This window comes from Pipistrellus kuhlii, unplaced genomic scaffold (genome assembly GCF_014108245.1).
Source record: "Pipistrellus kuhlii isolate mPipKuh1 unplaced genomic scaffold, mPipKuh1.p scaffold_m20_p_2, whole genome shotgun sequence".
NCBI lineage: Eukaryota > Metazoa > Chordata > Mammalia > Chiroptera > Vespertilionidae > Pipistrellus > Pipistrellus kuhlii.
In genome coordinates, this window is record NW_023425515.1 from 171,027,470 (window position 1) to 171,049,315 (window position 21,846).

Here is a 21,846-nt window from a genome sequence, read left to right on the forward strand (position 1 = left end):
GTGCTTTGCTATATGCTTTTCCCAGTTTCTTGTATGGTGAGAACTTCCCTGTTAATAAATATTTTTAAAAAAACATGACTTTCTAGTTTTCTATCCCCCGAACTCTACAAGACTCAGGTTTCACCACGAAAAAAGCAGGTTCCAGTCTCTCAGAGGTTGTGTGAGGCTGCCGTGACTGTGACAAAGGTCCGTGCCAGCAGCACCTGGAGGCACGTGGCACCAGAGGGAACTCCCGCAGCCACAGCACTGATTGAGCTGCAGTCTGGGTCCCTTCCTCGGTGCAGCTGTCAAAACCAGGACTAGGACAGGGCCCAGCCCTCACGGAGCTAGTGAGGCAGTGGATTGGCAGAACCCAGCACATGTCCGCGGTCCTGGTGCTGGAGCAATGGGAGCAACAAGAATATGGGCGGGGAGGCGCCTCAGCTGGAGCCAGGCCGCCCCAGGGAAGCAGCTTTGACCTTCAGGCTGCAGCAAAGGCCTCACAGTGCCCTGGGGTCCTCTTTCCCCCTGGCCAGACTCTGCTGGGCAACCGGTCAGCGCCGTGCCGAGAAGCTGAGTCGGCGGCCAGGCTGCTGCTCCAGGCTGAGGCCTTCCTCCTGCCTGGCGGTCGAGTCCGTGGGCTCCCCGGCCTGGACTGAGCCCAGAGCCCAGAAAACCTCCCAGGGCATCATTATGGTGGGGGAGGGAACAGACCGAGCCTCTGGCCCGGCTTCGCCACGCTGTCCTGGGTGACTTCTGCAGTCATGTCCTGAGCCTTGGTTTGCCTCTGTAGAGGGTCCCAGGGTGGACACAATGAGGGAACACCCATGGACACCCTGGGAGGGGCAGTGGCACCCAATGACTCCACTCCTGCTAAGCTTCCCGAACTTAGGAAAATTCAGGGAAGAGCAGGAAGTGGCAGAGGCATTCTCACAGGAGTCGGTCCTCTCTCGGGAGGCTGGCTGCCATCCTTCACATTCTTTCGTGGCTGCTGTAAAAGCCCTGAAATTGCTGCCATCCCCAGGCCACTAACGCCTGCCCGCCCTGTGACTGACCTGCGGGGGCTGCAGACAGTGTACACTGACGGCCCCCCTGCTTGGAGGGTCTCTTGTGGGAGCTCATCCCAGCCACAGGGAGGCAGAAACTGGCCACTTACAGCAGAGGGAGCTCAGCTAAAGGCCGGGAGTCCGATGGGTAGATGGGATCGAGAAGCCAGAATGCCATCATCCCTCAGGAGGCGCTGCCTTGGGATCACAGGCCAGGGAGCAGCAGGCCTCTCCTGCCTCCTGGCGCATCCACATCTCAAGATTGAAAAACCCAGGGTGCTGCCCTAGCTGGTTTGGCTCAGTGGATAGAGCATTGGCCTGTGGACTGAAGGGTCCCAGGTTCGATTCTGATCAAGGGCACATGCCAAGGTTCCGGGCTGGGTCCCCAGTAGGGGCGTATAGGAGGCAATCAATAAATGATTCTCTTTCATCACTCATGTTTCTCTCTCTCTCTCTCTCTCTCTCTCTCTGAAATCAATAAAAATTTAAAAAACCAGAGCAGTGGATTCTGCTCAGAGCCTTCCACAGGTGTGGGATCTTTAAAACCACCTGGTCAACCAGAACATGGAAGGGAGAGAAGTTAGCCCACCTTGGCTCCAAGCAGTGGCTGCACACAGTAGGACCAGACTGTGAGCTCAGCATGGAGGTGGGACGATTTTGTCTCCCTCAGGGGTCAGCACTTTCTGTAAAGTTCAGGTAGTAAATTTGGGGGGACTGTGTTGGGTTAACTTTATGCCAACTCGGTTAGGTCATGCCATCCTGTATTTGGCTAAACACCAGCCCAGATTTTGCTGTGAAGGTACATTTCAGACGTGATGAACATTTAAACCTGCACAGCTGAAATAAAGCCCTTACCCTCTATAATGTGGGGAGGCCTCACACAATTGAAGGCCTCGGGAGAGAAAGGACTGCGGCCACCCGTTTTTTTCTGGGACTTACTGATTTGGGAAAATAAACCGACTGATTTTACCAGAAGAAACATCCAGGAGCCACACTGCGGCTTGGGAGAAGCCCTACGGCAAAGGCCTCGTCCAAGGGAGGAGGAATCCTGCTCCCAGTCGCCTTTGGACTTGAACTGCAACCTCAGCTCTCCCCTGGTCTCCAGCCTGCTGGTCTGCACTCCCACAATCACAGAACAATTCTTAAAACAAACCTTTCTTTACATAGGCAACATATGTTGTATATAACAACGTCCTCTTGGTTGTTTCTCTGGAGAACTCTAACATTGGGACCATTCAACAGTGCTGCTGCAGTGAGAAAGCAGCCATAGACACCAAGTAAACAAATGATGTGGCTGTGCTCCAATAAAACTTTATTCATAAAGACAGGCAGCAGGCTGGATTAGGCACAGGTATGTGCTGACCTCCTGTCTCCTGACAAATAAGCACAGTATCTGGCATGGAAAAGGCACGTTGAGTTATAAATGTCACTTTTTAAGTTCTGTAGAACAGAAGTGAAATGAATCATTGAGACTCTTAAGTACGTGTGTTGACTATGACTAGCCAGCTTCAGTTTAACAGCAGGGGCAACAGATGGGAACTCTTCCACAGCCCCTGACTTCCTTTGTCCTGACAAGGGTCTGACAAGAATGGCTTGAAGATACATCAGCTGGCATCTCAGGAACTGCACCTCAGCCAGGAAGGACAAGCTGTGGGGAAGACACTGTGCCCTCCTTCCTTGCCTGCCTACCTCAGCGTGACAGCTCAGCCAGAGGTGCAGTCTCCCAGGGACAAGCTGAAGGCAGCAATACAGGAACTCGGGTTTATTTTACCAGAAGAAACGCCAGGGCCGCACTGCTGGGCCAGGAGAGGCCCTGCAGCAAAGGCCTAGAAAGCCACACACGGCCGTCCACGTGGGGGGGGCGCCTGCGCGGGGTCCCGGCCCCCCGCCTCACGTGGGAAGAGCCAGAGGAAGGCCAGGCAGAGGGGCCGCTCCACGCCGACCCCGAGGAGGGCTCGGCACAGACCCCGCCTGACGAGTGCTGGGCCCGGGGCTGCGGATCCAGGTGGCAGTGCTGTGCAGACAGCGCTTCTCACACATACTCCCCACAGTCGGAGATGATCACCTTCTCCTTCGGCTTCCCGTCCTTGCTGCCCTGTGCCTTTTGGGGGGGAAGAGAAGAGAAGGGGGGAGGGTGAAGATTAAAGGGGCTCAGGGACACCCCTCCCCCTAGCCCCAGGCTGACAGAGCCGCCTCCTCCTGGAGCAGCGCCCCCTCCAGGCCACAGGCCGCCGCCCCGCGGCCCCCGGCCGAGCACCGAGGCCGGCAGCACCCACCTCCATCTGCCGCAGGACGTCCAGGCCGTCCGTGACCTCCCCGAACACCACGTGCTTGCCGTCCAGCCAGTCCGTCTTGTCACACGTCAGGAAGAACTGGGAGCCGTTGGTGTTTGGGCCGGAGTTGGCCATGGACAGCAGGCCTGGGGGGAACGGGCAGTCAGTCCCTCCACCGGCTCCGCAGCCAGGCCGGCGCCCGGACGGACGGACCCTGCGATGTCTGTCTTCCCCTCCGCGGGGAGCAGGGCTTCGGCCACGTTAGACGGTTTCACCTCCACTCACTCAACAAGCACTTCCTGTCTGCTCTGCAGCCAGGCCCCCGCTCCGGGGAGCTCAGCCTCGTGGGAAGGTCACGGAGAGAGCTGTGCCGACCGCCATGCCGGAGGAGGCGGGCACGGACGCGTGTGCAGCACCGGCCGCAGAGGCAGCCACCGCCGGGGCCGTGTGCTGTGCTGCCACGGAGCCTGGGGAGGCCTCTGAGCGCCCAAGGCCCAGGCCGGGGCTGAGGGCGGCGGCACGAGGCGCTGCAGCTGGCGCTGGTGGCGAGAAAGCCGCTTCCCGCCGGGCCTCTGCACGGCCCCTGTGGACGGAGCATGCAGTCCCCCGCCACCTCAGTGCAGAGCAGGGCAGGGGGCCGGACCCCTAACAGACCAGCCTGCGAAGGCTTTAAATATTCACGTACTTTCTGTGTGTCAGCTGCTTTCCGGACACAGTGCTGAAAAGCCCGCTCGAGCCAGGCAAACCCTTCCCCCTGTTCACTAGCAGGGTCTCCTCACACACCGACCCCTGGCCATACCACCGCGGCATCCCATCCCGCACAGACATCCTGCCAGGCCAGCCCCTCCTCACACCCACGAGTCAGCGCCCACCTGGTCCCGTGTGCTTGAGGATGAAGTTCTCATCATCGAACTTCCTCCCGTAGATGGACTTGCCCCCGGTGCCGTTGTGGTTGGTGAAATCGCCGCCCTGGCACATGAACTGGGGGATGATGCGGTGGAAGCTGCTGCCCTTGAAGCCAAAGCCCTTCTCGTGGGTGCACAGGCAACGGAAATTCTCTGGGGTTGAGGCAGGAAAGGTGCTCAGGTTAAGAAACAGGCAAACGAAACCTCCCTGTAACTAGACTCTGAAATCTCTATTTTTAAAAATTTTTCACTCTGTTTTGTGATACTGACATCTTAAAGGACTACAGGGGATTCTAACCAAAGAGGGAGGAGTACATGCATTCTAGCTCCATTCCGCACTAACCTATTGGTGAAGTAATTAAAAAAAAAAAAAATACAAACAGGATCTTAGGGGCAAATCTTTGTGATTTTGGATTTGGCAATTGTTTCTTAAATACAACAGCAAAAGCATTGATAAAAGAAAAAATATATGAATTAGAACTTCATCAAAAATAAAAACTTAGCCGAAACCGGTTTGGCTCAATGGATAGAGCGTCGGCTTGGGGACTGAAAGGTCCCGGGTTTGATTCCGGTCAAGGGCATGTACCTTGGTTGCGGGCACATCCCCAGTAGGGGGTGTGCAAGAGGCAGCTGATCGATGACTCTCTCTCTCTCATTGATGTCTCTAACTCTCTATCTCTCTCCCTTCCTCTCTGTACAAAATCAATAAAATATATTTATAAATAAATAAATAAATAAATAAAAATTTATATGCATCAAAGGACACTAATCACACCTGATAAGGGTTTAATATTCAGTATGTATAACGAATTCCTACAACTCAACAAAAGACTGGAATAGACATTTCTTCAAAGAAGAAATACAAAGAGCTAACAAAGCACTTGAAAAGATGCTCAACGTCAGTTCTCAGGGAAATGTAGATCAAAACCATAGTGAGATGGCCTGGCCGGCATGGCTCAGTGGTTGAACGTTGGCTTATGAACCAATGGTCATGGTTCGATGCCCAGTGAGGGCACTTGCCCGGGTTGCAGGAGGTAGCCCATCAATGATTCTCTATCATCATTGATATTTCTCTCTCTCTCTCCCTTTCCACTCCTCTCTGAAATCAATAAAAATATAAAAATAAAGCTTCAAAACGCATGCTCACACTGTCTGTTACTAGATTTCCGGGTCCACTGCTCAGTCAGAAACAATGCCAAGGGCACAGAACCGAGGCCCCGGAGAACCATGGGAAGGCTCACACCCAGCCAGCAGCTTCCTGCAGTCCCGACTGGGCCTGCTCACCTGCCGTCATGGGAACGACGTCTGAGCGCAGGAGGATCTGGATGCGGCCGGCTGGCTTGTTCCCAATCTTGATGTCCATGTACACCTGAGGGTTTGACCGGGCCTTTTTGGCAGTGGGCTCTCCCTGGGTGAAGAAGAAATCACTGGGTTAGAGAGAACTCCCTGAGCAGGGCAGTGATAGTCTTCTGCATATACACCCGGAACCCAAATGCAGGGAGCCGGCTGGAGTGAGGTGCCGACAGGGGAGGCCTGGGCCCCGCTGGGGCTGCAGGAGGCAGAGGCCATGGCCAGCACGGAGTGGGACATCAGTGACAGGAGACCTCAGCGCTGTCTAACTCCACAGACACAGGCTTACTTCACCCTCCCTGGAGGCATGGAATGACACTGTTCTGGCCCAAAGCAACTCTCAACACTTCAAACACCAGCTCAAGCCCACTCACCTTACCCCAGTTAAATGGACCCTTTGATGTAGCACCATCCCTTCCTTCTATGCTTAGTTATGTGCATCCAAAGGCTGGCTACCGCGGAAGCAAGGAGGGCAGCCCCTGGCGTGGGCCTAAGTGCTCAGAGACAGTGGAAGAGGGGGAGGGGGCCCTGCCTTATCCCCAAGGAGACAAAGCTAAGCAGAGGACAAGGAGACATTTAATACAGCCATCATATTTGTTCCAAAGACAAAAGTCGAAGATTCATAACGTGTCTGCGGTTTAGTTTAACAAATGTACTGAATATACTATTTCTGTCATTTGCTGCTAACAGCAGTAGCACCAAATACATAGCACTTGCACGCACAGAATACTATTCTAAACGTCTTACGTGTATTAGCTCATTTAATCCTCAGAACCACCCTAGGTCAGGACCACTACTAGCCCCATTTTGTAGATGGGAAACCGAGGCACAGTGAAGTCAGTCACTTGCCCAAGATCACAGAGGTGGCAAGCAGTAAAGCTGGAATTCAAACCTAAACACTCACACAACACACCTACTCCTTGCTCTTAAGCACATCACCCCAGCTGATATTTTTATTAACAAGATGCATAATACAAGGCCCCTATTCTCAGAGTTTGCTGCTTAGAAAGGCAACAAGCACATGAGTAGTCTGTACAAATCAGAGACGTAGAGGGAAATACAAAGCCTAGTTTTACCAAGTGGGGGCTGCATTGTGGAGTGGGTGGGGCAGGGTCAAGAACTTAAGAGTCCCTCTTGACCTTTATCTTGTGGGACGGGTGATGGGGAGTCAGAAAAGTTATCAGTAGGAGAGTCACATGATTGGCCTTGTGCTTTAAAAAGATCAGTCTAGCTGAAGCCGGTTTGGCTCAGTGGTAGAGCGTTGGTCTGCAGACTAAAGGGTCCCAGGTTTGATTCCGGTCAAGGGCACGTACCTTGGTTGCAGGCACATCCTCGGTAGGGGGTGTGCAAGAGGTAGCTGGTCGAAGTTTCTCTCTCATGGACATTTCTAGCTCTCCATCTTTCTCCCTTTCTGTTAAAAATCAATAAAATAGCTGAAACTGGTTTGGCTCAGTGGTAGAGCATCGGTCTGTGGACTGCGAGGTCCCAGGTTCGATTCCGGTCAGGGGCATGTACATTGGTTGCGGGCACATCACCAGTGAGGGGTGTGTGGGAGACAGCTGATTGATGTTTCTCTCTCATCGATGTTTCTAACTCTCTGTCCGTCTCCCTTCCTCTCTGTAAAAAATCAATAAAATATATTTAAAAAAATAAAAAAATAAATAAAATAAAAAGATCAGTCTAGCCATCTTTAGAAAAGACTGGAGGAGAGCAAGATTCTAGCCAGAAGACTAGTTAGGGAGCTACTGTGATTATCCAAATGAGACGAAGCTAAATCAGGACGATGGGACAATCAGAGAGGGGGATTCAAGGAAGACTTAAGAGAAAAAGTAGCAGAACGTGACACGTTGCCTCTCTTTTAAAGAGGCATCTAGATGATCTAGGGTTTTTGCACTGGCTGCGAGGGCATTCATATGCTCTGCTTTGTATCCAAATTTCTGGCTCAGGTCAACGTGTGGATGGATAGTGGCATAACAAGCTTGAGAATACAGAAGAACAGGATAGAGAAGGGAGAGCAGCTGTTTCCGGCAATCTGAAGCTGCCTGGGAGCTCTGCAGCACAATGTCTAAAGCTCAACACCAGACACAGTCCGCGGAGGCAGCAGCACAGGAGAGGCTGCGAAAATCAGCCCGGCTGCCCCTATTCTGATCGAAAGAGAGCAGCGCCATGAGCCAGGAGAGAAGCAGCATTCACGAGGGAGGGAAAGGCCTGAGAAGCAATGCTCAGAGAGAGGGATGCTGAGAACAGGAGCAAGGACCTAGGCGGTCATGGAGGGAGCGAGAGCCTTAGACCTGTGCAGAGGCTGCAGGGATGGTACCCTACCCTGTCCTCTCTCTCCTGTCGGGACAGGACCAGGAATACCATGGACCTGTTGAAGGAGGAGGGAGGACCAGGAGGAGCACTCACTACTCTTCCTCCTCCTCCTCATGTGCCAATCACAAATCAGTACCTAAGCTGAGCTAAGAAGCTGACAAGTTCACTGCCCAGAGCACAAGGATGGGAGGCTTAAAGCCTCTCGTTAGTTCCCTCAATAGCGCCTTCACCAATGTACTAGAGTCCCTTTTCACCCTCTCTACTTGTGTATATGTATTTTCAAGTTTCCATAAAACTTTAAGAGAAGTCTCCTGTGGAAGTGCCAGCCTCTCCTCCAGAAGTGCGCCTTCCTCTCACCTCCTGAGCTTCTGTTTTGGGGGGCTCTGACCCCTCTTCCTCTTTATTCTCTTCCAGAGTCTTCCCAGAGAACTTCTTCAACCAGTCATCATCTGACCAAACTGAAGGGGAAGAATCAAACGTCAAGAGATTCAAGCTTGTCCAAGCCGGTTTGGCTCAGTGGATAGAGCGTCAGCTCATAGACTAAAGGGTCCCAGGTTTGATTCCAGTCAAGGGCTTGATGCCCGGTCCTGATTGGGGCACATGCAGGAGGCAACCAGCCAATGTGCCTCTCTCACATTGATGTTTCTCTCTCTGTCTCTCCCCCTCCCTTCCACTCTAAAATCAATGGAAAATATATTTGGGAAAAGTTAACAACAAAAGAGATCCCAGCTATGAGCCCACTGCTAAGTAGCTGCTTTGGTCAGCCAAGTGGGACATACTCTGTGGCCTTCTCAGCCACAGATTCGGCCTGGGGAACCCCCACGGGAAGGCCAGTTCCCACGGGAAGTGTCAGCCCTGAGGTCCAGCGCTCACAGGGCTAAAGGGACAAAGCCACGCCAAAGGGAAAAGCGTAGTCTTGCCAGTTCTGGCCTTGGTGGAACTCCCCAGGAAAGAGAAAGCTGGGAAAGATAAGGGAGCAGGCAGGGTTTCTCCAAAATGGAAACAATTACCCTGAGAAGCTCAAACTCTTTTTATTTCCACAAAGGTGGCGCCTGCCCTTTGTTTGCTCCTGTTCACCAGGGGTGGCACTCAGCACCCACTTCCAGTAACAGGGACAAAAATGCAACTGAGGCCACCCTGGAGGGCATGATGGGGGGCCGGCGGTGGCCCCACTCACCTGGTCTGGAAGAGCCTTCCTTAATCCTCATTGGTTTGGCCAAATTGACTCGAATTGTCCGCCCAAAGAGCTCAGATTCATTCTGAAAAGATGGAAAGTTCAGCTGCTTAAACTCTGTTAGGGTAAAAGAGAGTCAGACAGGTTTTCCATGCTGCAATCTGTTCTCTCTGAATCCCTGAGCTCCTAACAGCAAGCTCTGCACCCGCTGCAAAGCAGCCCTTGGGGTGCAGGGGGATGTCTCCCTGGAGCCGTCACCCACCTTCTTCCTTTCAACGCCAGAAGGAACTGTGCTACCAATAGTAACTCCGGTTCAGAGTTATGAGGGTAAATGTGGTTTCCATTACCCGAGTTCACCTTGGAAAGTCAAGATCAGCTTTGAAATGGTGAGAAATGATCTCTCTCTGGTAACTGAGGAATATGTTTGGCGAACAGGTAACAGAGACCAGGAATAAAGGAGAACCTTACTATACAAAGATAATTAGTAGCAGGAAAGAACATTTAATGTGAATCCACTGAAAGCAGGGAAGAAAATTTTTATCATAAGAAGTAAAGAAAAAAAGGTTTGACTCCGACTGTACTGTGATAAAACTAAAAATAATGAAAATAAATTTCTTATAGTTCAAATTCAGGTTTAACTATGCACGGATTTGCAGAACACAAATGCAGCGGTTGCTGATTAATTTGCAGTATATTTTCCAACAAAATTCTAAACCACAGGATGATAGGACACCTTTGCACTGCATATCTGACATTAAAAAGCACAGGGATCTCAAAGAGGGCACCAAGACTCCAGAGCTTCATCCTTTCCCCAAGGGCCTCTCCAGGACATTCAAATCATTTGCATCAGTAGCACACATTATCCTTATTGAATTTCTCCGATCATTGTTAACTGGTCTAAGGCTTCATGGAATCCTGCCTTTTTTGCAAAATATGAAACTTCACTGGGCAATCATTGCATAGTGTTTCCAATTTATTATCCTGGACATGGGGTAGTCAGTGAGGGGTTGTCCAATAAGGATGATTAGAATTTATATCTAATAAAATATATTTAGGGATAGATATTTGAGTGAGGATTAATCTTATAAGTGATTCACAGTGAATATTTTCTTTTTTTTTCCCCCCACAGTGAATATTTTCATATGATGACAGTTTTTACTTCCCCATGCAACCCTGTGACTTTTGGGGTTCAACAAACCAATATATGAACAAGGAGCCCTCTGTGCCACCAAAACCAATAGCAGTAAGAATGAAGATTCCCGGATATACCATGTTGTCGATGGCTGCTGCAGCATCCTGCCAAGAAAAGACAAAGAACAAGTTTAGCTTCTTGTGGTGTCTAAACATATGCTAAGTAGCAAAAATAACCTCCACAAAAAAATCACAACAGGAAAAAGTCACCCCTATAGTTCCCGCCTAGGTTGCATGTGTGTCTGACAGAGCGCTTCCTGGCTGGCTTCAGAGCTGTGGTGCGGCCATCTGCCATCTAGTGGTAGGCTGAAGAAATAACCACCAGTGCTGCCAGGCCAGGAGGCTCCATGAGCCGGGCTGCAGGCGCTCTGCAGAGCAAGAGGGGGACCCGGCTGGTCTACAGTGTCAACCACAGTCTATGGTTTGAGTAAGTGCAGGAAGTGTTTCTTCAGACAGCACTTCTCGTCCTCTGGAAGCATCAGCATGAGGCCCAGAAACCCAGCCAAACGGGGCACTGCTCCTCAGTTATCAGTAAGGACACTAACACATGCCCAACAGGAAACAGGTTAACGGAATTTTCTCACCTCTGCCAACTCAAACTCAACGAAAGCAAATCCTCGGTGCTTTTCTGAGAAAAAGGGAAAACAAAAACAAGTAATTACCCGTAAGGGCAAGAGGAAAGTGAAGCCAGCGACAAGCCATATCCAGATATTAGAAATTCTACCCGATCCCTCTTTCAGAAGAAGAAATCTCATTCTTTAACTTTTCCTAGTTTAAACATTTCAAGTTTTTACAAGTTGTTTTTTTAGTGAACATAGCTCAATAATGAACTATACTTTTAATCTTTAAAGTAAGTATTCCAATTTTTTCTACGAAAACCTTAACCTTTGCATGCAAGGCAACTAGAAAAATGAAGTCATTTAAACTATTCGTTCCAAATATACATTTTAAAAAAATATATATATTTTTATTGATTTTTACAGAGAGGAAGAAAGTGGGAGAGTCAGAAACATCGATGAGAGGGAAATATAGATCAGCCACCTCCTGCACACCTCCTACTGGGGATGTGCCCGCAACCAAGGTACATGCCCTTAACCGGAATCGAACCTGGGACCCTTCAGTCTGCAGGCCGACGCTCTATCCACTGAGCCAAACCAGTTAGAGCTAAATATACATTTTGAGCATCAACTGTACATAAAGCATGAACCTGGATAAGGATACTTACTCTTTATCCTCAGGAAAATGCTGATCTATCTAAAAAGGTCAAGCTTAGCAGGGTTAATTTAATTGACCAACTAACTCTAGAGTAGGGGTGTCGAACTCAATCAGAGAAGGGGCCAAAATCTAAAATCCAGCCTAAATCGCGGGCCGAATGGTTTACTGAACACTCATAAACTGTCATTGTGATGGAAACGCAGCGGAGTGCAGTGATGACAGCGCGGTGCGGGCCACATTGCAAGGCCTGGCGGGATGGATTTGGCCCGCGGGCCTTGTGTTTGACACATGTGCTCTAGAGAATCAATAAAGCCTTACTGTTTTTTTACAGATAAAAATCCTATGCCCAGAAGATTTAAAGGCCTTGCTTAACAACCATGCAGGGTCAACGATAGAGCTGGGCCTGAAACTCCAATCTTAAAAATGACAACAAAGGTAAATTAGAAAATGGAACTGTAACTGCAATACCTATGAAAGGAAACGTACCCAGCTGCACAGAGGCCAAGGCCCCGTTGTCAGGGCGGGCTTTCCTGCTGCCCATTTATAGCACCGCTGCCAAGGTGGGCGCAGCTGTGGCGGGGTCCCCAGGAGACAGTTTGAAACAACATTCAGGGCCACTTTGAGCCCCAAACCTAACTTCCTACTCCAGCTCTACGCTCCTACTGGGCTACTGAAAATAGTTTTACCTCAAATCCAATAGATGGGACGCGGCAGTCAGGTTACAGTTCACAACCACAAGCCTGAGAACCTTCCTTCTGCATCAAGATCACTGTCAGGCTACCCTCCCGAGACACCCTCCAGAACTTTCCTACATGCCAGCCATGTCATATACGGCCATTACAGAAATGTTTACGTTATTTTCTCAGTAGGATTCTGGCCGTAAGAGACATTTAAAGGACTCACCGGTTTCATAATCCAGAGGAATCTGAATATCTGTGATGTCTCCAAAGGGAATAAAAGCAGCATGAAGAACTTTGTCGTCTACCTCCTCTGCAAGTCCACCTGCAAAGAAGCCACGGGCCTTCTGAGCCACTGAACTTGATTCTCTGGAGAAGTCCCTGCAGCCCCGTTAGCATCCTCTAGCTAAGGGGAGGGGTCCTTCCATCCAGTCCTTTGGTACATAAGTACTCTCAACTGCTCCTTCACCCACACTTACAAATCACACTGCTCTCTTCACCCTTCTTGCAGACCCTCATCGAGTCCCAAAATTATTGCAATAGCTTAACTGATTTTCCTCTCCTCCAGAGTCAACTGGACGGATCCTGGGAATGTGCGGATTTTAACCCATCACTTCCTGCTTAAACTCCTTCAAAGGTTCCCCACTTTCCTCGGGAGAAAGTACAAACTCTTCTGCAGGCTTTGCATCACTGGAGCCCTCCCCACCTCTTCAGCTGTTCCCCCTCTGCTCCCCCAGTTCTCTGGGTTCCCTAACATGACCCACTTGCTCAGAGAGTGTAAAGCTATTTCACACTTTGGGGCTTTTGCTCTTGCTGCTCCCTTTCAGTAACTACACTTGCCCCTATGTTGACTACCTGGCTAACACGGGATCATTTGCTCCAGCATCACAGCATCTTGAAAGTCTGCTCTCACCTCTCCAAACGGAGGGATCGTTTCTCCCCGCACCCAGACCCACGTCACCGAAGTCCGTCCCCACCAAAGCACCCACCAAACTGTGCTGCTGAAGTGACCCTGGCTAGCCCGAGGATCCTTCCTCTGGGGCCTGGGTTGAGCCCCCGTTGAAGCGAAAGTTGGTAAAACAAATGGGCGCAGGGATGTGGAAGCCCATAATAATATTCCTCTACCAACCCTCCGGATCCAGGAGGTAAAGGAAGGGGTACCTGTTAGAGGCTAGGGGGCTTGGAAGGGAACCAGGAAGACCTTTACGTCTCGGGCGAACACCTGGAGCAAAGCAGGACCGCCATAGGTCCCTCCCGGACAGCTACTCGCCGCCCTCCGCCTCTGGCCCCGCGCCCAGACCCTGCCCGGTGCCCGCGATGCTCACCCACGTACAGCACACGCTTGGTAGTGGCCATCTTGCTCCCGCGCTCTTCCTCCGGAAGTCGGCGCCCAGCCCGCCCCCTTCCCAAGCCCCGCCCCCTCCTCAGGCCCCGCCCCGCGGCTCCGTTCTCGCAGGCCCCGCCCCCTCCGGGGCGCCGGGGCTGCCTCTGGCTCTTAGGGAAGGGCTGGCACCCAGGCAGGTGCACCCGGTGGGAGAGCTGCGTGGTCCGGGCCGCCGGGTGCTCAGTGATGCTGGAAACAATCCTGGGCCCAATCCGCCCGGGTCCGCAAATAATAAACTGAGAAGGCTAACACATATTTTGTAAAATTACTGTTGGAAATTCTCTGCTATTTTTTTAGACAGCCTCTTATTCTAAAAAAACAACAACAAACAAACAAACTTTGCTTTCTAGCCTGCTTGAATAATGAGGAAGATAAACTTAGCTGTCTGACCTTGTAGGCCAGAGACTAGATAGGCTCATACTTTCAATGCCATGCCAGGTGCTTTTTTAATTGAATAGAATCATGTTATTTTCAAGGCCAGAAGCGAGATAACCACTAAGCACACATAGAGCTGGCTCTTTATTTCTTTAATTTAAAAAAAATAAATTTTATTGATTTTTTATAGAGAGAAAGGAAGAGGGAGAGAGTGTTAGAAACATCGATGGGAGAGAAACATTGATCAGCTGCCTCCTGAACAACCCACTCTGGGGATGTGCCCGCAACCAAGGTACATGCCCTTGCCTGGAATCGAACCCGGGACCTTTCAGTCCAAAGGCCGACGCTCTATCCACTGAGCCAAAAACAGTTAGGGCAGAGCTGGCTCTTTAATAAAAAGGGAAGTTCTGCTTGTAGCTTTGGTTAGAATTTGAATTCATTTTCTCTGAGCCCACCGCGGTGACTAAAGTGTGACTCCAAACTCAGAGCATTGTTTGATTTATTCCCGTTTCCTGTAACAAAACTACTGCAAATAAACTACGGCCCTCGGGCCGACAACCTGCAAGCGAGGGCTGGTTTTTTACATTCTCAAACGCTTGAGAAAAACATTAAAACAAGAATGGCTCGTGACACATGAAAATGTATGAAATGCAGTTTTCAAGGTCTGCAAGTAAGGTTTATGGGAGCACAGTCGTGCTCTTTCCTAAAAGTGTTGTCGGTGGCTGCTTTCGCACTACCAGGGCAAGAGGAGAAACGTGTCTGGGCTCCCGGTGTAAACCAGCTAATACAGGCAGTCCTCGGGTTAGGTCACGGACGTCGTTTTGTGGTTACGTCGCCATCTCCCATTTACAGTATTTTTTTTAAAAAAGTTTCGTCATTTTGACACATGTACATCTGTGCTTTGGGCAGTGGTCTTTATTTGTTTACCCCAAATAAAGACCAGGAATTGTTATCTTTCTTTTAAATTTTTTATACTGTTCCACTTCATTACTGCTGTGTATGTGCTCCATGTGAGTGACGTAGGTGCTTATGTAGGTGGGTTCTGACTTACAGAGAAAATCGCATTACGTGCCGCTGTAGGAACGGATCTCCGACGTAACCCGAGGACCTACTGTACATAAGTCGCAGACAGATGTGGTAGAACATGATGGGGCCACCTGTTTCAGATAGAGTAGTGGTTATGACCTCCCTGAAGTCACATGTAAGCTGGAACCTGGAGGAAGGGGAGCCTGGGAGAGGAGGAAGCAGGGGAAAGGGTTTCAGGGAAAGGAGACAGCTCCTGCACACTTGGGAACGTGACATCCGGCAGGGAAGGTGGGCAGGAGCCACGCCATGCAGGGCCCTGGAAGCCGCGTGGAGGATTTGGGAGCCTTAAGAAGCTACCAAAGGTTGTAACTGGGGGAGTTCGTGGTCACATTCATGTTCGAAAACGTGCTCTCTGGAGTGAGTCAGTGTGTGTGTGTGGGGGGGGGGGTAGAGGACAAAAATATATACTTTCAACAATAAAGAATTATTTAAAATACATACATACATACATACATATATACATACATACATACATAACATGTGCTCTCTCTGACCACTGCCCAGAATGGAGAGAGCTGAGCTGTGGAGGTCAGGGGGCTGATGCAGCAGACGAAGGAAGAGTTGATGGTGGCTGTCTCCCTCCAGTCCTAACCTGATCGAAATGAGGACAGCTCAACCCTTCAATACCTGAATGCTACCATTCAGAATGCCAGGGACGAGGAAGGAGCAAAGTCAGTCCTCTGAGAGAGGAGTGGTGGGAATATAAAGCAACCATATAAACTCTCATCTGTGTACTTTCAGGTGTATAACGAAATGCCATGTGATCAGAAGGAGGGGGTGAAATGAGCACCTGCCCTGTGTCAGGCCTAGTGCCGGACAACTGTTCACAGATGTGTCGTCTCACAGACTTCTTCAGGGACAGATTATCATCCCATTGACCCACCACATCCACTGAGCTCGAGTAGCTTGCTCACATTAGCAAATAATGCCTGAGCATTGAGTTTATTTATTGAGTATACAAAACTGCAATAACTGACTTCAGTGGCAGCTCTTTTCTAAAGATTACATTATTCCTTTCAGAGGGATCCCCCAAAGCATTATTCCTTTCAGAGGGATCCCCCAAAGGTCCAGAGGGGATGCGTATCAAGACAGTTATCATTAGTATAACCACCCTACCCCTCTCATAAAATGTTCTAGAAACACTCGATGTTCCTAGATGTCAATGTTTAGATGATTCTTTGAGGTCAGTGATGATCTCAAGCCTAAAACCAGGTTCCTGAGATTCCCAGATAATCCATTAAGCCGAAACCGGTTTGGCTAGGTGGATAGAGCATCGGCCTGTGGACTGAAAGGTCCCAGGTTCGATTCTGGTCAAGGGCATGTATTGGTTGCAGGCACATCCCCAGTAGGGGGTGTGCAGGAGGCAGCTGGTCCATATTTCTCTCTCATCGATGTTTCTAGCTCTCTATCCCTTTCCCTTACTCTCTGTAAAAAAATCAATTATATATATATATATATATATATATATATATATATATATATATATATATATATATATATATATTATAAAATCCCCTTCTACTGCTAGGGAAAGCATTCTGAGAGCAGAAACCTTGTCAATTTGTTTACCACTGCCGCTCCAGCCCACACGGCACCATCCCTTGGCACTGAGTGGAGTGTTAATATCTGATGAATGAAGCCGAGAAAAGCTTCTTTCAAATAACGTTGAAATGGAAAATTCTATTAATAGCACGTTGGGTGCCTGATCCTCCTGTGCCGAGGCTGAATCACAGGACGTGGGCTGCCATCACTGGAGGTGCGTTTACGTGGGGAGCAGCCCAGGGAGCATGGGCAGGTGCCAAGGGCTGCAAGCAGTGGAACAACTGAAGAAACGAACAAGCCACACTGAAGCCCATCCATCACTGGCAACCACCGTCTCCAGGAGGCCTCCTCCCTTTGATTCAGCGGTTGAACCCTGGAGACTCATTGGTCGAATGAACAAGGGGCGGGGTTTCTGGAACAAGAGGGCGGGCCCAGGACAACAGGTAGAAGGTAAGACATTCTCTCTGCTGGCCAGGGACACTTTTCTTCACTGGTGGCAGGAGAAACTGATGCCGGGTCTGCCAGAACCTAGAGCCTGTGGTCACGTTTCCTGCCTTTCCCTCTCATCTTATCATAGCTCTGGATCCACCAGTGACCTAGACTCCAGCCCGAGCTATGGCAGGTTCCAGATTCTCATTCAGTGGCTCTGAACTTGAGCAGGCATCAGAATCACCTGGTGGGCTTATTAAAACATAGATTTCTGGCCTCCACTCCCAGAGTTGCTGATTTAGTAGGTCCGGGTGGGACTGGGAACAAGTGACACAGCCTGCTGGCTGGGGAGGCACACTTTGAGTACCACTTTTCCCCAGAAAAGTGATGACATATCAGTACAGCCAGGACCATGTTGCTCAGTGGTTGAGCATCAACCCATAAACCAGGAGGTCATGGTTCAATTCCCTGCCAGGGCACATGCCTGGGTTGCCAGCTCGATTGCAAGTAGGGGGAAGTGCAGGAAGCAGTCAATCAATGATTCTCTCTCGTCATCGGTATTTTTATCTCTCCCTTCCTTTTTGAAATCAATTAAAAAAATTTTTAAATCTAAAAAAAAAAAAAAGATCAGGGCTGTATAAGCAATCTATTATGGGTACAAACAATAAAGAGGTGTGTTGTCTATAAAAATTTTTCCAAGCAATAATAAGACAACTAAAAAATCGATCATGTTATATCATCATCATCATCATCATCATCATCATCATCATCATGTCCAGGCAACTCTGAACAATAGGAACTACAAAAAACCCTTCCTGGAAAAAACTTTCAACTGTCTAAGTTGAAATAAGTCCTGTGACTACTCTTGAATATGGCTCAAATTAGCAGATTTTTATCACTTAGCCTTTATAAATATTGTATTCTCTATAAAAGCTAATTTTGGACTTTATTTATGCAGTCAGTCCCCCACAAACTTAGACTCAGCTACATACAAATATTTAGAGAAGAAGTTCTTGTTGGTTCAGAATGGTTTGTGCTCCTTCAAACTCAGTTTGGGCACAATTTGTATTTAACCCTTCTGTTACTACAGATTCCTGCATTTAAACAGTGATTTTTCTTTTGTAGGTAATTTTTTCTTTTCCAAGTTATCTTTTCTTCTGCAGTGAGGTTTTAAATATATTTTTATTTATTTCAGAGAGAAAGGGAGAGTGAGAGTGAAAGTGAGATAGAAACATCAATAATGAGAATCATTGATCGGCTGCCTCCTGCATGCCCCCTATTGGGGATTGAGACCACAACCTGGAGCATGTGTCCAGACCAGGAATCAAACCATGACTTCCTGTTCATAAGTCAGTGCTCAAACACTGAGCCATACTGGATGGTCAAGAAGTGACATCTCTTTGACAGTGAGTATTCCCATGTATATACATGTTATATCTCTTCATTTATTCTTTAATATTCTTTTTATATTTTAAAAATATTTTGTATTTTCCTTCGTAAGGTCTAGCACATCTTTTATAAGCTCTATCCCTAGATATCTTATAGTTTTAATTGACACTAAGAATGGTATATTCTAGTTTCTTATTTCTTCATACAGTAATCTGTTGATTTTTGTATGTTGACCTTGTACCTACTGGCTCTGCCAAAGTCTATTAGTCCAAATAGTTTTTCTCTAGATTTTCTTGGATTTTTCCAAATTGACAGTAATATAACCTGCAAATACAGACACTGTTGTTTCTTTCTAATTCTTTTTAAAAATATATATATTTTATTGATTTTTACAGAGAGGAAGGGAGAGAGTTATTATGACCCTTCTTTCATTTTGTACTTCTGCTTTTTGAAAGGATCATATGATTTTTCTCCTTTACCAATTAATTGGCAAATCACAGTGATAGATGAATGTTAAAGTTTCCTTCTGTGAGCCCAGGGAAAATTAATTTCAGGCCTGGTTGATGCATGCCTGCCTGACACTGACCTTGGTCTTCCACAATACTGCTTCTTTGGAAACTGCAGAGTGAAGATAAATGGGGATGTTGTGTGTGGCTCCTTTGTTGTGCGCATGCGTTTAGAGGAGTTGTCAAGGGGTCCATAGGCTGTGGGCCTACACAACCGGAATCACATAAAATATTGGTGGGAAATAGAGGCCAAAGCTTTTGAGTCAAGGTGACTCTGTCCCTCCCCAACCCCCTCTCCCCCCAACACCTATGCTTTCTCCTTTGGTCGCTGTACATAGGTGTTGAGTGACAAAAGAGCTTGTCTACTTGAGTAGCTGCTAGGCCTCCCAGTGAGATGAAAATACAGCATCTGCCTTATCTCCTTAAATCATTTGCGTCTCCTGGGTCTGATTGCCAACTGGAATCCGTAATCACAGCTGTGGCATTGCACCTTCTGTTCCGGTGGCCAGGACGTAATTTTCATACACTGCTGGATTCTGTGTGCTGGTATTTTTAGGTTAGGCTTTTTGCAAATATTCTCACGAGTTTTGAGGTAAATTTTGTTTTCTCATTTCAGCATCCGAGATTGGTTTGGCATTGGTTAATAGGCCCACAATCCTTATCTGTGATTCCCAAATTTTAGAAGGCGCTGACAACTAGCAATAGGGTTTTCTGGGGATGGAGAGATATGTATTGAGCAAACTCATTTGGAAGCAAAACATCATCTAAACTGATATGAAGTTATCCCCAGTTTTTATTTATCCCACTTAGTATGTTTTGCTGCAGAAATATGAACGTGTTTGATTGTGGAGGCTGGTCCGAGCTGTGCTGGGGAGGGGGTGCTACACACAGCACGATCTTTCTAAACTCCCAAACCCCCCAAAATGCTTAAGAAAAGGGACTGTGAACCTATGTTAGCCTAATAAAATGAACTGATCAGCTTTTCCTCCACCCCCCCCCCCCCTGTCATTTGAAGGAGTTTGCATAATATAGGGGATAATTTGTTTTCTTAAAATGTGGAGAACTGTCCTGAACAGTTTGGCTCAGTGGATAGAGTGTCGGCCTGCAGACTGAAAGGTCCCAGGTTCGATTCCAGTCAAGGGCATGTACCTTGATTGCAGGCATATCCCCAGTAGAAGGTGTGCAAGAGGCAGCTGATCAATGTTTCTCTCTCATTGATGTTTTTAACTCTCTATCTCCCTCTCTGTAAAAAAATCAATAATATATATATATTTTTAAATGCAGAGAATTTAGTTATAAAGCTATTTGGGCTTCCTGGGGTGTGTGTGTGTGTGTGTGTGTGTGTGTGTGTGTGTGTGTGTTGTTATTGGTGGTGGTGAGAAACTTGTCTTTCCCAGGAATCAATTCATTGGTGCCATTTGGCCCTGTAATGACCAACTGGGCCACGCCTTCCTGGTTCCCTTTGAGGAAGCCTGATCTTATGATTCAAAGACATCAGAGACACTAAAGATCAGTTGTTACCAGGCCATTTGATTTTCCAAATACTGAGTTTTTGGCTGGACAGTTTAAGAAAAAGGCTTTGGGAGATATTGTATTTAATTTATTTTACCTCTGGGGGGCAATCTTGGATCATAAATAGACATGCTATTTTAAAAACCATAACCTAAAGTATATCAAATGAGTGCCCATTTAGATATGTATTACTTTCACGTTTCACAGATGATGAAACTGAGTCATAGTTCACGTGAAACTTGCTTAGTTCATGGTAGCTGTAAGTAGCATAAGGCAAATCTGGGATTTTAACCTAGATCTTAAAACACTATTTTCTCAGCCTCCCTCCTCCTCCTCCTCCTCCTCCTCCTCCTCATCCTCATCCTCCTCCTCCCTAATTTCTTTTCCATGAATGAATTATAGCAAAGTCGTTAAATGTGCTTCTAAAGTCAACCTGCACCCTAGCCAGTTTGGCTCAGTGGATAGAGCATTGGCCTGCGGACTGAAGTGTCCCAAGTTCAATTCCAGTCAAGGGCACATGCCCAGGTTGCAGGCTTGATCCCCAGTGCAGGGCTTGCAGGAAGCTGCCTTTAGGTGGGAGATGAACACTTCTCTATTTTCATGGGGGCAGGAGAGATTCAGACAGACATGAGTGGTTTGTAAACTTGGTGATAGAAAGACAATGAAGTTCTTTTTTTCTCACAAAATGTCAATAAAATGACCTCGTGAGTTATGACCACTGGTCAAGAAGGACATATGAGATCATCAAAAGTCCATCCAGAGCACTGAGAGGAGACGAGATCCACCCTCCGCACACAGCAAAGCCCGTGCTGCTGCCTCCCCGCCCGCCTCTATCGCCATCGTGCCCAAGACAGAGGCTGACCGGGATGGCACAGGAGATAAAGCCTAGGTGAAGGACAAACCACAGAGAAGATACGCCAGGGTATCAGCTAAACCCGCTCCTCCAAAGCCAGAGCCCAAGCCTAGAAAGGCCCCTGCAAAGGAGGGAGAGAAGGTACCAAAAGGGAAAAGGGGGAAAGCTGATGCTGGCAAAGACGGGAGTAACCCTGCAGAAAATGGAGATGCCCAGGACAGAAAGCCGAAAGTGCTGGAAATGCCGAGTGAAGCGTGTGCATTTTTGATAACTGTGTACTTCTGGTGACTGTACAGTTTGAAATACTATTATTTATCAAGTTCTATAAAAATGCAGAATTTTATTTTTATTTATTTATTTATTTATTTGGCTATGTTGTTAGCCCACAAAACACTTCATTGTTATTTATTTTTTTAAAAATATATTTTATTGATTTTTCACAGAAAGGAAGGTAGAGTGGCAGAGAGTTAGAAACATCGACCAGCTGCCTCTTGCACCCCCCTTCCCCCAACTGGGGCTGTGCCCGCAACCAATGTACATGCCCTTGACCAGAATCGAACCTGGGACCCCTCAGTCTGCAGGCCGACGCTCTATCCACTGAGCCAAACCGGTTTCGGCTCATTGTTATTTTTTGGGGGAAGGACATA

General features: G+C 48.2%; 1 protein-coding gene across 3 annotated transcripts; it reads right to left on the bottom strand.

The window, feature by feature from the left end:
- Positions 1–2,305: 2,305 nt before the first annotated feature.
- PPIE (peptidylprolyl isomerase E) lies at positions 2,306–13,541 on the bottom strand. 3 transcript variants are annotated; one of them, XM_036446932.2, is made up of 10 exons: positions 13,449–13,541; positions 12,350–12,448; positions 10,816–10,859; positions 10,310–10,336; positions 9,044–9,125; positions 8,224–8,324; positions 5,488–5,611; positions 4,171–4,356; positions 3,302–3,444; positions 2,306–3,126 (listed from the first exon to the last, which is right to left on the bottom strand). In XM_036446932.2, the coding sequence occupies exons 1-10, from the start codon at positions 13,477–13,479 to the stop codon at positions 3,058–3,060; spliced, it is 906 nt and encodes a 301-aa protein (XP_036302825.1). In that variant the 5' UTR covers positions 13,480–13,541; the 3' UTR covers positions 2,306–3,057. The 3 variants fall into 3 exon arrangements, with proteins under 3 accessions (XP_036302825.1, XP_045440766.1, XP_045440767.1); XM_045584810.1 differs by lacking the exon at positions 13,449–13,541 and adding an exon at positions 13,285–13,300 and having other exon boundaries at positions 10,213–10,336; XM_045584811.1 differs by lacking the exons at positions 4,171–4,356; positions 13,449–13,541 and adding an exon at positions 13,285–13,401 and having other exon boundaries at positions 10,213–10,336.
- Between the last annotated feature and the right edge of the window lie 8,305 nt (positions 13,542–21,846).

Coding starts and splice junctions, on each gene's coding strand:
- PPIE (XM_045584810.1), bottom strand. CDS start 12,412: ATGCTGCTTTTATTCCCTTTGGAGACATCACAGATATTCAGATTCCTC. Junction 9,126..10,212: donor TGAACCCCAAAAGTCACAGG/GTTGCATGGGGA, acceptor CCATCTTTTCAG/AATGAATCTGAGCTCTTTGG. Junction 5,612..8,223: donor CCAAAACAGAAGCTCAGGAG/GTGAGAGGAAGG, acceptor TTCTTCACCCAG/GGAGAGCCCACTGCCAAAAA.